This window comes from Anguilla rostrata, chromosome 9, assembly GCF_018555375.3.
Source record: "Anguilla rostrata isolate EN2019 chromosome 9, ASM1855537v3, whole genome shotgun sequence".
NCBI classification, from domain to species: domain Eukaryota; kingdom Metazoa; phylum Chordata; class Actinopteri; order Anguilliformes; family Anguillidae; genus Anguilla; species Anguilla rostrata.
Window position 1 is genome coordinate 25701036 of NC_057941.1, and position 15707 is coordinate 25716742.

General features: G+C 43.8%; 2 protein-coding genes across 3 annotated transcripts in view; both read right to left on the minus strand.

Annotated features, from left to right (window-relative positions):
* The window catches only part of synrg (synergin, gamma), a 33142-nt gene extending 26387 nt beyond the window's left edge, over nt 1-6755 (minus strand). For both annotated transcript variants that reach the window (XM_064351345.1, XM_064351344.1), the window contains exons 1-3: nt 6011-6755; nt 2125-2165; nt 250-377 (exon numbers count right to left, since the gene is read on the minus strand). In XM_064351345.1, coding sequence (XP_064207415.1) covers nt 250-377; nt 2125-2165; nt 6011-6045 — 204 coding nt within the window. In that variant the 5' untranslated portion in view covers nt 6046-6755. The remainder of the gene's footprint in view (nt 1-249; nt 378-2124; nt 2166-6010) is intronic.
* A 150-nt stretch (nt 6756-6905) lies between these two features.
* ddx52 (DEAD (Asp-Glu-Ala-Asp) box polypeptide 52) lies at nt 6906-15707 on the minus strand. The gene is made up of 15 exons (XM_064351346.1): nt 15549-15707; nt 14859-15099; nt 14575-14729; nt 13807-13992; nt 13506-13649; nt 12885-12996; nt 12699-12771; nt 12041-12244; nt 11095-11185; nt 9262-9384; nt 8736-8886; nt 8356-8431; nt 7862-7933; nt 7305-7403; nt 6906-7175 (listed from the first exon to the last, which is right to left on the minus strand). The coding sequence occupies exons 1-15, from the start codon at nt 15633-15635 to the stop codon at nt 7109-7111; spliced, it is 1881 nt and encodes a 626-aa protein (XP_064207416.1). The 5' UTR covers nt 15636-15707; the 3' UTR covers nt 6906-7108.

Genomic DNA, 15707 nt, shown 5'->3' on the forward strand with positions numbered 1-15707 from the left:
GCCTTGTTATGAATCAATAGAATTTCCTCTCTACAGTAAAATACAATGATTGGTTAATTTCAGCGAGCAGATAATAGCCCCACCCATTTTGGCGGTCATGAGGTCTCACTGTTGCAATTATTGGCAGCAGCTGAGTAGCTCCAGCTCCACCCTCTGATCCCAGAGGACTGCCTAGCGCTCTAAGTGCAGCAACACACTGTGGCCTTCATAGCATAGCACACAAGCACAGGGACAACAGGAGACACAGACCTGCATCTGCATGGCCCCAGGGGGCAGCTGGGCTCCGTAGTTCATACCCACAATCCCCTGCATGTTGGGTGGCATTACGGGCACCATAGGAAAGCCCTGCTGCGGATGCTGTGGCTGCATGGGAACTCCTGACAAGCAGCACGGAACAGTTAACATGCACATCTTCAATACACAACTTAAACCTGTAATGATTTCACACACATAAGAGAGCAGCAGGTATCTTTCACACAGAACAGAGCAGCAGGTATCGTTCACACAGAACAGAGCAGCAGGTATCTCTCACACAGAACAGAGCAGCAGGTATCTCTCACACAGAGAACAGAGCAGCAGGTATCTCTCACACACAGAACACAGCAGCAGGTATCTCTCACACACAGAGAACAGAGCAGCAGGTATCTCTCACACAGAACAGAGCAGCAAGTATCTCTCACACAGAACAGAGCAGCAGGTATCTCTCACACAGAACAGAGCAGCAGGTATCTCTCACACAGAACAGAGCAGCGGGTATCTCTCACACAGAACAGAGCAGCAGGTATCTCCCACACAGAACAGAGCAGCAGGTATCTCTCACACAGAACAGAGCAGCAGGTATCTCTCACACACAGAACAAAGCAGCAGGTATCTCTCACACACAGAGAACAGAGCAGCAGGTATCTCTCACACAGAGAACAGAGCAGCAAGTATCTCTCACACAGAACAGAGCAGCAGGTATCTCCCACACAGAACAGAGCAGCAGGTATCTCTCACACAGAGAACAGAGCAGCAGGTATCTCTCACACACAGAACAGAGCAGCAGGTATCTCTCCCACACAGAACAGAGCAGCAGGTATCTCTCACACACAGAACAGAGAAGTAGGTATCTATCTCACACAAAACAGAGTGACAGGTATCTCTCACACAGACAGAGCAGCAGTATTCCCAACAGAACAGAGCAGCAGGTACTCTGCACACAAGAACAGAGCACAGGTATCTCTCCAAGAACGACAGCAGAGTATCTCTCCCACACAGAACAGAGCAGCAGGTATCTCTCACACACAGAACAGAGAAGTAGGTATCTATCTCACACAAAACAGAGTGACAGGTATCTCTCACACACTCATATCATGATCAGACAAGAGACTTACAACACACTTAAGGTACAACATTAGCGGTTTTAACGCTAATGCTAAACCTTACACATTTCTGTGACTCTGGCACACAAGTTAACATGGACTACACGATTGATATGCTACATCCGAAGTAAACTCTGACAGAATTATATATATACAGATCAGTTTCTCCGGCATCCATTAGAATTTGCTATTTTAAGCCCTAAAAATAGCATTTTGCTATTTGGGAGGCCAAAAAAGAAGCCACATGTTGATAAATATGCCAAATATTAGCCCCATCTAACAGCCAGCCTAATGTTTTGAGACTGCTCCAGCAGCAGGAAGGCTTTTTCCACTGCTGCTGATAGCGTAGCCAGTCTCATTTAGCTGCTTAATCACCTGTCTGCTATTTTCAGTATGCTGCTTTGACAAATGGTCTCCACACCTGGAGGACAGCATAATAGCTCATCACAGCTGGCCAGTGGAACCCAGAGGGCCCGTTTCACAGATTTATAAACTCTGTGTTATTTTCCGCAATGCCCAAACAGGTGCCGACCCGTTAAGTAATTAGCTGGCTAATTAATTAATGAGCCTCGTCCACGTGCAGAGAAACCGTCTCAGTCATCTCAACACAATATTCCCTAGAGAAGTGACACGTTCAAGGATGTCCTCTGGTATGCCATTTGAATGCTGAAAATCACTTCACGGGGGGGGGGGGGGGGGTTTACACGTCAGAGAAAAAAGGGTGCGAGTGCGAGGATTCATTCAAAGCTAGAATGGGACTCACCTTGAGACGAGCCCAGGCCCCCTCCCACAGGGTACATGAAGCTGAGGGGGAGAAGGGGAACATGAGTCAGTACCGACGGAGCTCCGCCCCCCACCGCGCAAACCGAAGCGATGCTCGTTCAGAGGGTACGGCGGCAATGACCTTCACCGATGAAACATACACGAACACTGTGCAATGCCCACACTCCCCTCCTGCATCATTACAGAGGCCTGTAGTACCTGAACCCTCCTACCTATAGCTGACAATAGCTATCACAGATGCTTTCCCCTGTAACTCTTTGGCAGTTTCAAATGTTGGGAGATTAGGTCGTATGACATAGGTTATGAAAACAAACACAGAAAAGAAATACGAAAGGAAAGCTAGAACCCTTTAAGAGCAGCTTCAGTGTGATGAAAAATTTTAATGCACTTTTTCCCTGACTTTCCAATTTCTCATCCAAATCGATGTGCTGTAAATGCTTCATAGCTCAACAGCACAAAGCAGGTCCCAAACCCCACAAGACTAAACCACAAAACGAAGTGGTATTGCGGTTACGGAGAACACCCGTTTTTGGAGACGCAAACTTTTTGCACAACACTGATGCCAGGCAATTTCCCAGCCATTCTTTGCAAGGTACTAAACATAATCGCATGAATGCTCATGCTCATGTGCATTTGTGATGCAATGAGTTCAGCTGCAGCTTATGAATTAGGCCATCATAATGCCAGTTAATGCCAACCCACCATTAATCATTTACCATCTGTTGATCACAAAACTTTTTCACACCTCTTATGATCTGGTAAAGTTCTGTTGTGGTCCAGTAGCAAACCTGGTGGTTGTGCAGTCCTTATTGAAGTAGTGCTCACTGCACATGACATGAAGAACACAATTTACCAAAAATCCAGCTAACAACTGGAAACACACCATGTCCTACAGTGATAGGTATTCTGCACTTAACAGAAGACATGCACGATTAAAGTTTTGCAGCATGCTTTGGACATCAAAGGTCAATGTTCCTCTTTCATGAAGTAGTTTCTATTGACAGAGTTGTTGCAAATTGTATTCTAAGCTCTGATTGTTTGTTTTTTTCTAATAATTTTGTGGGGGATTTTCCATACATCTGTCCACTTTCAGACACTCGCTAAGCAGTCACAGTACCCGAGTGTAAAAGCTGGGACTGAAGGGTAGAGTCGTGTAAAACAGGATGAAGCAGGCTGTACTACTGGCCTTCGCCGAAAGCTTCAGCGTGTGCCGCGGTACAAAACCGCCAGATAACGAGAGCCGCCGCTGCTGGGCCAGGCAAGTGGGAATTTCAAATAATTGCGTCCGCGCAGTTTGCTCCTAGCCAACTGAAAATAAATGCCTTCCTTGAGGTTTTCTAAGGCGACATAAAAGCACACTCATTACTCAAACACAGGTAAACAGAGGATCTCAGCATGAAACATTGATGAGGTTCAGCCTTCTCCAAAGGTCTCTAAATTATTTAGCATGCTGCATGTTCTCTGAAAATGATACCAATGCAAATGGAACTCACAGGAGCTGCATGGCCAGCATACTAGACTCACTGCACTGTTTACACTGCATGTCCTTCCCACGTTTAAGCAACGTAATTGCACTGGGATATTAGTTAAGATTTTGTCCACTTTAATTACTGAACTTGTGTTGATTCTGAAATGCAGCAGATCAGGAATATGCTAAATGTATAAGCAAAATTAAATTATAAACAAATGAAACAAAGCAAACAAAAAAAGGTGCAGACTACAGATAAAACTGAATAAGAAAAAATTGCTTTGGGAGGGGAGAACGGTCACTAAAATAATCTAAGAGAAGGTTATGAGTGCGTAAAAGGACCATCATCAAAGCGTTGCTGGTGTGCAACAAATAGCATCCCTATACACATAGAATCTCATGTGAAAACAATCAGAGCAGCAACAAAGTTGTATATAGTTTGTAACAATTGTGGCTCTGATTGTTTTCACCTGAGATTCTATGTGTATATGGGTGTTTGTTCCACTCCAGCAATGCTTTGATGAAGGTCTTTTGACCAAAACGTCAGAACAACTGAACATGAAATTACTGCAAGATACTGTGTGCGAGAGGTAACCTTACAAACCTGCAAAAGGAAATTCACACTCACAGACACGAATGCCTTCTGCAACATGGCCAGTCACTCAGAACAATATTACCTAGATATATACAGCCATAAACAGCTGCTCAGGCAGCTCCTATAAGAGGCAAAAATACCTGTTTATCCCAAGTCAAGACAGGACAAACACTAGGAAGCTTAAGTCAACACACTGGTTCAATTGAAACTTGATTTGAGAATACATCTGTATGACAGAAGTCTGTTATTAGGCTACTTTATAACGCTGTGCGCAGTACAGAAGAGTTATCACAATAAAAGGAAGAAGACCATGCCACAAGACTCATCACAACAGGTATGTGACCACAAATTAACACTGCATCACTAGCCAAGGGTTCATGTAAGTCCCCTTACACTTCCAAACATGCTGTTGTGGGAATGAGTAACTTGACTAATCTCTCTGGAAACAGTCAGTTGGTTGTTTCAATGAATGCTACCTCTCAGATCATGAAGTAGGTTACAAGAATAAATAGGGCCCGCTTGAGATTAAGCCTAACCGTCATCAACAATCTGACTAAGAGCTGAGACCACAATACTCCCGACCAAGACCATGGTGTTACTAATGAAATGCACATTAATTAGAGCTCATTCATCATGCGAAGGTGCACAATGCTATTAGAGCCAATTCATCATGCGAAGGTGCACAGTGCTTCTTTGATGATCTAGTGTTAAAGTATCAGCAGAGTGATCAGAGGAAACTGATACATGAGACAAGTAGGCTAGCTCCCATCCCCTACTGATACGAGCCTTATCAGCCACAAGGGACTTTACAGAGAATAGTTCAAAAACAAGTGCGAGGACCTGCGTTCTAATCGCCAAATATAACCAATACCTCCACCATCCTTGCTTTTCCCAGATGTATTTTAATGAATGTTAGCTAACTACTATGTTTAATAGCGGTACCCGTATTCAAATATAATCTGGCATACCTCGTATGAAGCAACACGTCACCATTAAAAAGATACACATGTGAAACTACTGACATTCTAGTGCTGGTGCTGGTGCTACTCTTAAAAGTAGAATGCTAGCCTAACTAATTAATAGCTTTAACTTGTTATACTTCTAATACGTTCTAAGACCAGTAGTGCGCGACTGCCACCGGGGCGAATACCTGAGGACCCACGTTCACTTACTCTTTAACCTAGATAGCCAGCTAATAATACGAAGTTTGCAGTTAGCTAGCTACGTAGATATCTAGCCAGCTAGTTAGCGTTGCTAACAGCATCGGCAACGTGAATGTAAACGAAAATGACTTGCTATGCGTGAAAAGATTGGTATAATGTCACAGTTATTGTTAGCCAGCTATCTAGCTAGCTACTGCCAAACTGTCACATTATTTTTTTTTTTGATAGCTGACATAAGCTAGCCGTGCTAGACTGGCTAGCTAGCTTGCTACACAGGTATGCAATCAGTCATGTCACAGTCCTCGTAAATGCGCTGATATAATGAAGACGCTGGTGAGCTTGGTCACTGTAAACCACGTGTATACGTGGAATAATTAACTCAGTTAACGAAATGTTAAGTTGTGTTTAATCGATCGTTAGTTTTAACCCGCAAGTCAAGCCAAATAGCTAACTAGCTAGGCTAACGTTAGCGAGTGAAACTTGTTGGATCAGGCTGTTTCTGTGAGCGAGCTAGCTATCAACCGATTTCAAAAGACTTTCAGTAGACTAACTGTAAACAAAATGAAAAAGGACATTTCAACCCGTACAACTGATGACAGACAACGAATCGGTTAGTTATAAGAATGATGCAACTAGCTACCTGCCGGCTCCACCAGTTCCTGGTCGCAGAGCCATTTTCAAAACAACTGAAAAGAACCAGTGAAGCCTTTTGCCCTGAATGACGCATACCAGCCAGCATTAGCTGATAGGCAACTATGCCAAACACCGCCCTAATTAATCTAAGCCAATGAAATATCGGCCTTCCGCGAAATGCCCTATCACGTGCTCAGCGGGCCCACTTACGACTTACTACTTTTCCACATGACTCCGGTGAAGGTCAGCGCCGTCTATGACCAGAACTAATCACATTTTTGACAGGAACACACACACGCCCAAAATTAAAATTTGTATACCATTATAGCCATAAAATTCCCATTGATCCGATAAGTTAACCTAAATTTGCGCTGATTCCACGTTACTATGAACCTGGCACTCAAAAGATAACAGGAAAATAATACAATTGAAGAACATAATTACGAAAATTAAAATGCTAACTGAGAGTAGGTAAATGAACATAATGGACAAAAGGTGTTTTTGTTGTGGTATTTTGTATCCAGTGTCTTTACAATCTCTTTATAGATAATACCACTTTTTTGTTCGTACATGTACCTGGAGGCTTCAGATTCACATAATATCGATTTTTTTGGCTAGATATTCTTTAATGCACCAGTTCCCAAAATGTATTGGTCCCCAACAAATACAATTTTAAAATAAACAATCAATACAGATGACTGTACAACAGAACCATGTATACATTAGAGAACCTCATACAGAATGGCAGTTTTAAACCACCTTAAACAACCTGATCTGGCGGCACACACACACACAAACACACAAGCAAACTTACAGAGGCACTGGCCTGTGGAGGTGCCACAATTTCCAGAGAACCTTCTATATGGCTCTATTTTCGAAACACAAAATGAGATAAGGAATCATAACACAGGGAGCAATTTATTGATTTATGGGATTTTTAAAAAATAAAATAAAAAGGCTTGACAAAGCCAAGATGAGTCTGGTGGCCAAGGCCAAACTTTCTGGAACATTGAAATGCAGCCCTAGTCCCAGTCAATCGCATCATTAACACTCTTTGATCCGCACATCCTTCCGTTCTCCCGTCGTCTCTCGCAGTTCCGGTCCCTCAGTCTGCGGTGTTCTCAGTGCTCGCCTGTCCGCCTTCGGACGGTTTTGCAGTCTTTGCTTTATTCCTGGGGAGAAACCAAACGCACAATGATTACTTCTACCTCTGCAGTCGCACAAACACCTATTCATTTTGTCGCCTGGCAATGGTTAAGTACTGGAGAAGGCACATAAATATCTGTGGGGGAAGACCCCACCTTTTGCTCTTGCCGTGACCCTTCTTCAGGAGGAAGCGGGGCGTGGTGCGGATGGTGGTCCTCCTGGGCGGCTTTTTCTGCAGCTGCCTCTTCACTTTGCTGCAGTGACATCATACAAGTATCACATATACAGCAGCAACACTTCAAAACCCACATTTACTACATATTAGAACCTGCATTCAGTAAGGTTGGCCTGAAAGGGGGGGAGAGGAATTATTACCACTTACCCTTGTCTGGCAACCCAGAAATAGCAAGGAGTTCCTGGGTTTTATTTCTTAAGACGGCAGAACAATCAAGGTGCTACACATGATTGCAGCAACTAACTTGAGTCAAAACATTTTTACATTTTTAATTTCCCCTTTGACTAGGCCACAGGTCAAACAAAATTAAAGATAATAATGGCCTTTAATAACTCTTTTCCCAGATACAATTTTCTAGCAAAATCAAAGGGTAAGAGCCCTGGTTTATTTGGCACAGAATGACACAGATCTGATGGTAGACGTGCAGGGGAGCAGAGTGTATGTAAAAGGATGTCAGGATAGTGCTGCGAATCTCACCTGTGAATTTTCTTGAAGCCTATCATGTAGTCAGGGACTGGGCAGCCAGCCTGCTTAATGACGTTGGCAATGCTGTAAAATAAATATTAAAAAACTGCATGAACTGCCAAGACCTTTGTTTTTCCAAAAACATATTTTTCCTGTGTATATTGTATACTGCAAATAGTTTTAATGAACATATAAGAGGCAAACATAACCATTACCAACAGGAACAGTCATTGTGCAATTTTGGACAAATGTACATGGTAACTAATGTGCACCATTTCAAAATCTTTCGTAACTAAGTTCCACCAGGGACAGCATGCATATGTCCGTTAGTTCATTTGTTACGCACACAGTTTTACGAACATATCACGAGGCACGAAGAAAAAGGCAGTGGAACTTTAGCGAAAGGAACCAAGCGTTTGAGACTTTTACGATGGTGGGCATGCGAGCGGTCAGCTTCCGTTCGTACAGCGCGACCGCGCTGCGACCCCTGCCTCCACCCGCGGTACCTGCGCAGCAGCGGTTTGTCGTCCTCGGTGAAGAACGTCAGGGCCTTTCCCTTGTGCCCCGCCCTCCCCGTCCTCCCTGCGGGACGAAGGGAAAGAGAACACGCTTACACACGGGGGCGCTAAAGTCACCGTTCACGCCCACAGCACGCTAGCGAACCACAAAGGGCACTCGACCATTTATGTTCATTTTTATGAACAACGTTTTAAATATTTTGCCATTTGGAATTTTGAAACTAAGGATGTGAAGTACTACAGGGACCGTGTAGCAATATCTATTATGCCGTATTGACGCAACTGCTGATCTGCTGACTTCCAACATTATCCCTTACAAATAAAGGGAATAAATACAAAAAAATGCATGGAAGGCTCTGCTCACGTACCGATGCGGTGAATGTACTCCACAGCACTGGTGGGGAAGTCGTAGTTGATGACCAGGTTGACCCCTTTGAAGTCGATCCCTCGGGCGAGCAGGGCCGTGCAGATCAGCACCCAGATCTTCCCGGAGCGGAAGCTGCTCACCACATTGTCCCTCTGCGGGGAACAGCCATCGAGGTTGGGCTCCATTACATTTCCATTCAGTCAATTCACAAAGTCAAATGAAATGAAATACATTCATTGAGAATTTCCATGAGAACGTTTTTGCCATTTTTAAATTTCATGAATTCAATTTCAGCTCTTTTCCTGAACTTTCTGAAGCCAAACCTTGCCGCGATACACTCGACTAAAATCCTACAACTGGCATCTTTTTGATAACTGCATTAGTAATCCATGCAGTGCAAGTAAAGAAAGAAATAATATTCAAAACTGTATAGTTTCTGCAGTACACTGCATACAGTAAGTGCCCGTCCCTGTAGCGGGCACAGAGCGAATGCCCAGCGTGAGGGAGCGGGGGGTACCAGCAGGTACCTGCTGCTGGGTACGGTCCGCGTGTATGACGTCCACGTTGATGCCCTCGTACACCAGCTCGTGGAACAGCTCTCGGGCGCGGTCAATGGACTGCACAAACACCAGCACAGGAGGCAGGAAACCCTGCGTAGAGGACATTACCGTTACTATACAGTCATTTATCAGAGACCAGACATTACCGTTACTATACAGTCATTTATCAGAGACCAGACATTACCATTACTATACAGTCATTTATCAGAGACCAGACATTACCGTTACTATACAGTCATTTAGCAGAGACCAGACATTACCGTTACTATACAGTCATTTAGCAGAGACCAGACATTACCGTTACTATACAGTCATTTATCAGAGACCAGACATTACCATTATTATACAGTCATTTATCAGAGACCAGACATTACCGTTACTATACAGTCATTTATTAGAGACCAGACATTACCGTTACTATACAGTCATTTATCAGAGACCAGACATTACCATTATTATACAGTCATTTATCAGAGACCAGACATTACCGTTACTATACAGTCATTTATCAGAGACCAGACATTACCGTTACTATACAGTCATTTATCAGAGACCAGACATTACCGTTACTATACAGTCATTTATCAGAGACCAGGCATTACCATTACCTCACAGTCATTTATCAGAGACCAGACATTACCATTATTATACAGTCATTTATCAGAGACCAGACATTACCGTTACTATACAGTCATTTATCAGAGACCAGACATTACCGTTACTATACAGTCATTTATTAGAGACCAGACATTACCGTTACTATACAGTCATTTATCAGAGACCAGACATTACCGTTACTATACAGTCATTTATCAGAGACCAGACATTACCGTTACTATACAGTCATTTATCAGAGACCAGACATTACCGTTACTATACAGTCATTTATCAGAGACCAGACATTACCATTACTATACAGTCATTTATCAGAGACCAGACATTACCGTTACTATACAGTCATTTATCAGAGACCAGACATTACCGTTACTATACAGTCATTTAGCAGAGACCAGGCATTACCGTTACTATACAGTCATTTATCAGAGACCAGACATTACCGTTACTATACAGTCATTTATCGGAGACCAGACACTACCGTTACTATACAGTCATTTATCAGAGACCAGGCATTACCATTATTATACAGTCATTTAGCAGAGACCAGGCATTACCGTTACTATACAGTCATTTATCAGAGACCAGACATTACCGTTACTATACAGTCATTTATCGGAGACCAGACACTACCGTTACTATACAGTCATTTATCAGAGACCAGGCATTACCATTATTATACAGTCATTTATCAGAGACCAGACATTACCGTTACTATACAGTCATTTATCAGAGACCAGACATTACCGTTACTATACAGTCATTTATCAGAGACCAGACATTACCGTTACTATACAGTCATTTATCAGAGACCAGACATTACCGTTACTATACAGTCATTTATCAGAGACCAGGCATTACCGTTACTATACAGTCATTTATCAGAGACCAGGCATTACCATTACCTCACAGTCATTTAGCAGAGCCCAGACATTACCGTTACTATACAGTCATTTAGCAGAGACCAGGCATTACCATTACCTCACAGTCATTTAGCAGAGACCAGACATTACCGTTACCTCACAGTCATTTAGCCAATGCAGCCTGTAAGAAAATATAAATCTATCTGCCTGCATTATATTAGCAACAATGCCAACCTAGAACCAAAACAAAGCACGAGTCTCTTACACAAACACACACAAAACACACACCAAACCCACAGCCCTGAGGTGAACAGAAATCTACCTTTTTGATCAGGTCCCTCATGGCCAGAAGCTTCCCGTTCTCCGTGCCCACAAACAGGAGCTCCTGCTCCACGGTGTCGGCCGCAGTGTTCCTGAGCGAGAAGAGAGAGGGGGAGGGAGAGAGGGAGTTGGGGAGAGGGTGAGATAGAGAGAGAGTGAGAGAGAAAGAAAAAAGAGAGAGGGTTAAGTACAGGCTCCCTTTCAGGCCACCTCAGCCACCATTATAACCAGCAGGGGTCAGTACAGGGCTGAAGTGAATCATGAAGAACTCCACCACAGAAGGTGGTAGTCATGAAAACAATCCAAGGTCAGATTCATTTCTGCATGCCTAACAGGAAAGCAGCTAACGTATTAAGAAAACAGCTTATTTAAGTCCATGGACAGAGACGGACTGGGAAATAGTGAGCATGTAAGTGTTATAGACTTGTTCAATATTACCAGATAATAAAACAAAACAAATCCGTTGCAAAATGTTGCATCAGAGAAGTATTCTTTTCATAATTGTTGTGGAGTGACATAGAAAATTGATAGTTACAAAATTACGGTGAAGAAATAGAATGGTGAATCTCATGAGGCACAGTACACACAGTAACAGTGGGTTGTCACTGCTTTAACACTGTGGGCAAGGTCTCTGCATCTTTAAGGATCAGGTTAAACAGTGAAGTGAAATGACAGCACCCTGCTGCAAGGAGCCAATATACTCTCCTGCTGTTGAGCATTCAATATCCTATCGTAGTACATAACCACCTCAATTAGCCACTTAATGACTATGTGCATCTTCCACTGCCAGAGCAGCCTAATATCCAATTAGTGAGAAGAAAAAAAAAAGAAAAAAAAAACAACAACAACTACTACAGGTGCTAGAGAGACATAGTTAATTTCAGGTTGAATCGAAGGCTACAACACCAACCACCCACCATATGACCCGTATTATCTGGTCAGCTTACCTCTGTCCAATGTTGATGGAGACCAGGTTGTCCAGGTTGAGGCGGCACCACTGCTCCACGTCCAGGGCGAAGGTGGCGCTGAAGAGGGCCCGGCGGACGTGGGGGGAGGAGCAGGCCAGGAAGATGGTGGCCAGCTGGTCCCGGAAACCCTTCTTGCCGTCCTCAAACAGCTTGTCTGACTCGTCCACCACCAGCCACTCCACGCTGCGCCACAGTGACATCACACCAGCTCTGACACGAGGCCACAGTGCTGTCCACATTTCACCTCTGACCTCTGAACCTGCCCCCTTACACCGTGACGTCACCTCTAACATGAGTCCACAGCTTTAAAATATAGGGTTCTGTACAGATGGTATAGATTTAAGATGTGAAGCTTTATAAAGGCCTGTATCACAGAACTGTTTTCTGCCGCTACACTATAAAAATCAGTGTTTATTCAGAGCATAATGCTCTCTATCAGAGTTAACGTAAGACATTTTACAGTGCATTTCAGCTTTAACATTTCTGAAAAGTAAGTTAAATTTTAAAAAGTCACTTAAATTGTTTAATCTGTTGTACAGGGTACAGATATCAATGTGGATTCTCTTCATAACACATATCAAATAGACCACTGTATGTTTTAGCTCTAAGAGTGCTGCCTGTCTCTCAGTACCCTTACCTGCTCAGGTCCACAGCAGGAGGATCTTGCTTCAGCAGGTATATCAACCTGTTAGGAGTGGTCACCAGGATATCTGGACAATAAAAAGCAAGGAATAGACCAAATTAATCATCCACGCTGATGTAACTCTGCACCATTTAGTAAAAAGTCCTTCCCGAATTATGACATATCGTCCTCTCAGCTTACCGAATTTCTTGGCAGACTTGGGTCCAAATTTTTTGGCAGCGTCAGAGCCTTTGTCTATAATATGTACTCTGAATCCCACGCCCTCCGACAACTTCAGCAATTCCCGATGAGTCTAAAAAATACATCCCATTATATACAAAGGAGATTCATGCACTGAGATGCTTAATTATGAGAACTTTAACCACCGTAATGCAGTGCAAGGCATGTTGGGTTTACATCCGCATATTCATTCATCAATATCAGCAAAACCCAGTCCAATTTAACAAGTCTACTGTGAATGCTCCTTAGGTATGTGTCAGAGACTGCTTGTTAATGTGTATGACACATACTTATGTACATATTATTGTAACTGGAGCATCATAGCACAGCAAGAGTTAGATAAGATTCGGCTGCTAAATTCAAAAATATAAATATATCACTTCATTAATACTGATAAACATTTTGTAACTGCATGTTTTTTCGAAGCAGAATCCTCTCTCACAATTTGAGATAAGAGTCTCAAATCAATGCTTCACGGATGACATGTTGGTCTCCACCTGTTGTACACATTTGTGTCATACTTTGTCCTCAGAGCTCAGGAGGCAGAGCTTTGCAGTGAGTGACAGCACAGCAGACCCTTACCTGGCTGGCGAGCTCTCTGGTGGGGGAGATGATGAGGGCTCGGAAGCCCTTGTTGACGGGCTTCTTCAGGTGGGCGAGAAGGGGCAGGCAGAAGGCTATGGTCTTCCCCGAGCCTGTGGGTGCGCACGCCAGAATCTCCCGCCGCTGAAACGCAAATGAACAGAAGCTGTCACCCAGAGCGACCTAAGGGTGCAGTGGCAATGCCCCCCTGGGAATCGAACCTGCAACCCAGGCCATGTCTCCCGTGTAGGGCGGAAGCGGTGGAGGGAGCGGGAAGGCGGGACCAGGCTGGAAGACTCACATGCAGCATGAGGGGAATGGCCTGCATCTGGATGGGCGTAGGGGTCTGGAACCCAGCTGCTCGGATGTTCTGGATGATCCGCGGGTCCAGCTGGTACTCCTCCTGGAGCTCCTCGAAGGTTGAGACCGGGTCGGGGATGTCCGTGCCGTGGACATTGATCCGGTTCTGATGCCTCATACGATTGATCTGGAGTAGGAGGAAGGTGTTTAAATTGAATGCTGGGACCCCAAAACATATTTACACAAAACTACAAGGATAACTGCAAGATACAATGCAGTAAGTTACATTGCATTTAGGCATTCAGCTGATATCATATCGAGAGAGATTTACAGCAATGTCTACATTAGACATAGATGTAGGCATCAAGCAGAGATTATGCAAAGTGATGTGCATCTATGCACATGCTCCTTTTTTATCATAAAATGACCAAATCAAAACAATTGCTGCATGTCTGAATTTTCATAGTAGTATTCCTAGAAAGCCTGAAGAGGATTACTGTGTTGAATATTCAAATCCTTATCAACGCCAATTCCCTGATGATGTCACAGCTGTGATGAGCACTCCAGTGGAATGGCACTCAAAGCTGAGGAGGGAGACTGAGAACCACAGACTGAGAACCGCAAACCGAGTACTGCAGACTGTGTACTGTAGACTAAGTACCGCAGACTGAGAACCACAGAGTGAGAACCACAGACTGAGAAGAGCAGACTGAGGACTGCAGACCTCACAGTACACAGGAGGCCTGCTGAGTTGTACAGGCCTGCATACCTTCTCCTGGTGAAGGTGCTTCAGCCTTTTCTGGGACGGCTTGCCCTTGCCCTCATTCGCTGGCCCTTCTGCCTTTTTCTCCAGGGAAGACATCCATCGCACTCCCTCACCAGCCGCATCGTCCTGCTGGGCACCAACCTCCAGGGCACTGGCGTCTAGATTCCCAATGACAAAATGAGATAATGAATCAGGGATGCCTTCTCTAAAATGAAGCAGTATTCATGTTCTTTCCCAAACACCCCTGAAAGAAAGAAAATACATGAGCTGAGGGGGACTGTGCATACCTTGTGTTTGATTTTTCCCACTTTTATTTTTCTTTCTCTTCAACGATTTCCCCTCCACTACTCTTTTCCTTTTGCCAGTGTGACAGGTCTGTTCTTCCTCAGCATCAGAAATCTCTTCCTCGCTCTCCCTGGTATCTCTGCTGAGTTGAAACCTGTCCTCCTGTTTCCCTGTGCCGAAGTAGTCAATTTCTGCCAGGGGATCACCAGAGCCTCCTCCGTTCTTACTCTGAGGTCTCAACACCTAAAATAAAAATAAAACCGAAAACCGACTTATTACAATGATACGAAAACTAAACTGCATGTACACCGAACAAAGACCTCGGAGCCAGATCTCACTATAACAGAGATATGTAGCTACTTCCCATTCAAATTAGGTGCCGGCATCATACAGTGGTTAAGTAACCTGGCTAGTCAATCAGTAAAGGGTGTGGTTGACCAAAATAGGGCAATTGATTGAAACGAAATTTGTAAACTTCTAGTTGTAAAAGTGGCAAGTATGAAAAAACGTAAACTATGTAACTGCTCTGGATAATCAAACTTCCAGCATGGAGACAGCTACGCATGTTGTTAGCCAAATAGCTAACTACATCGATTTCTTTTCTGCAACGCAACACAAATAACACATTTTTAAAACAACTTTTGAAAGAAAACATACAGTACCACACACGTAAATAACTGCCCCACTCTTACCTTAAACCTTTCGGCATCTTTCCCAAACCTTTTAAAGTCAAATTTCGCCCCTGCTCCAAGCTTCCGAAACAAGTCGAAAGCGTCCATGTTTCACTCGCTCAGCATGGCAACTTAGGCATCACTAGTTGATGCTTTGCTTTGTCGAACTTAGATATCGAC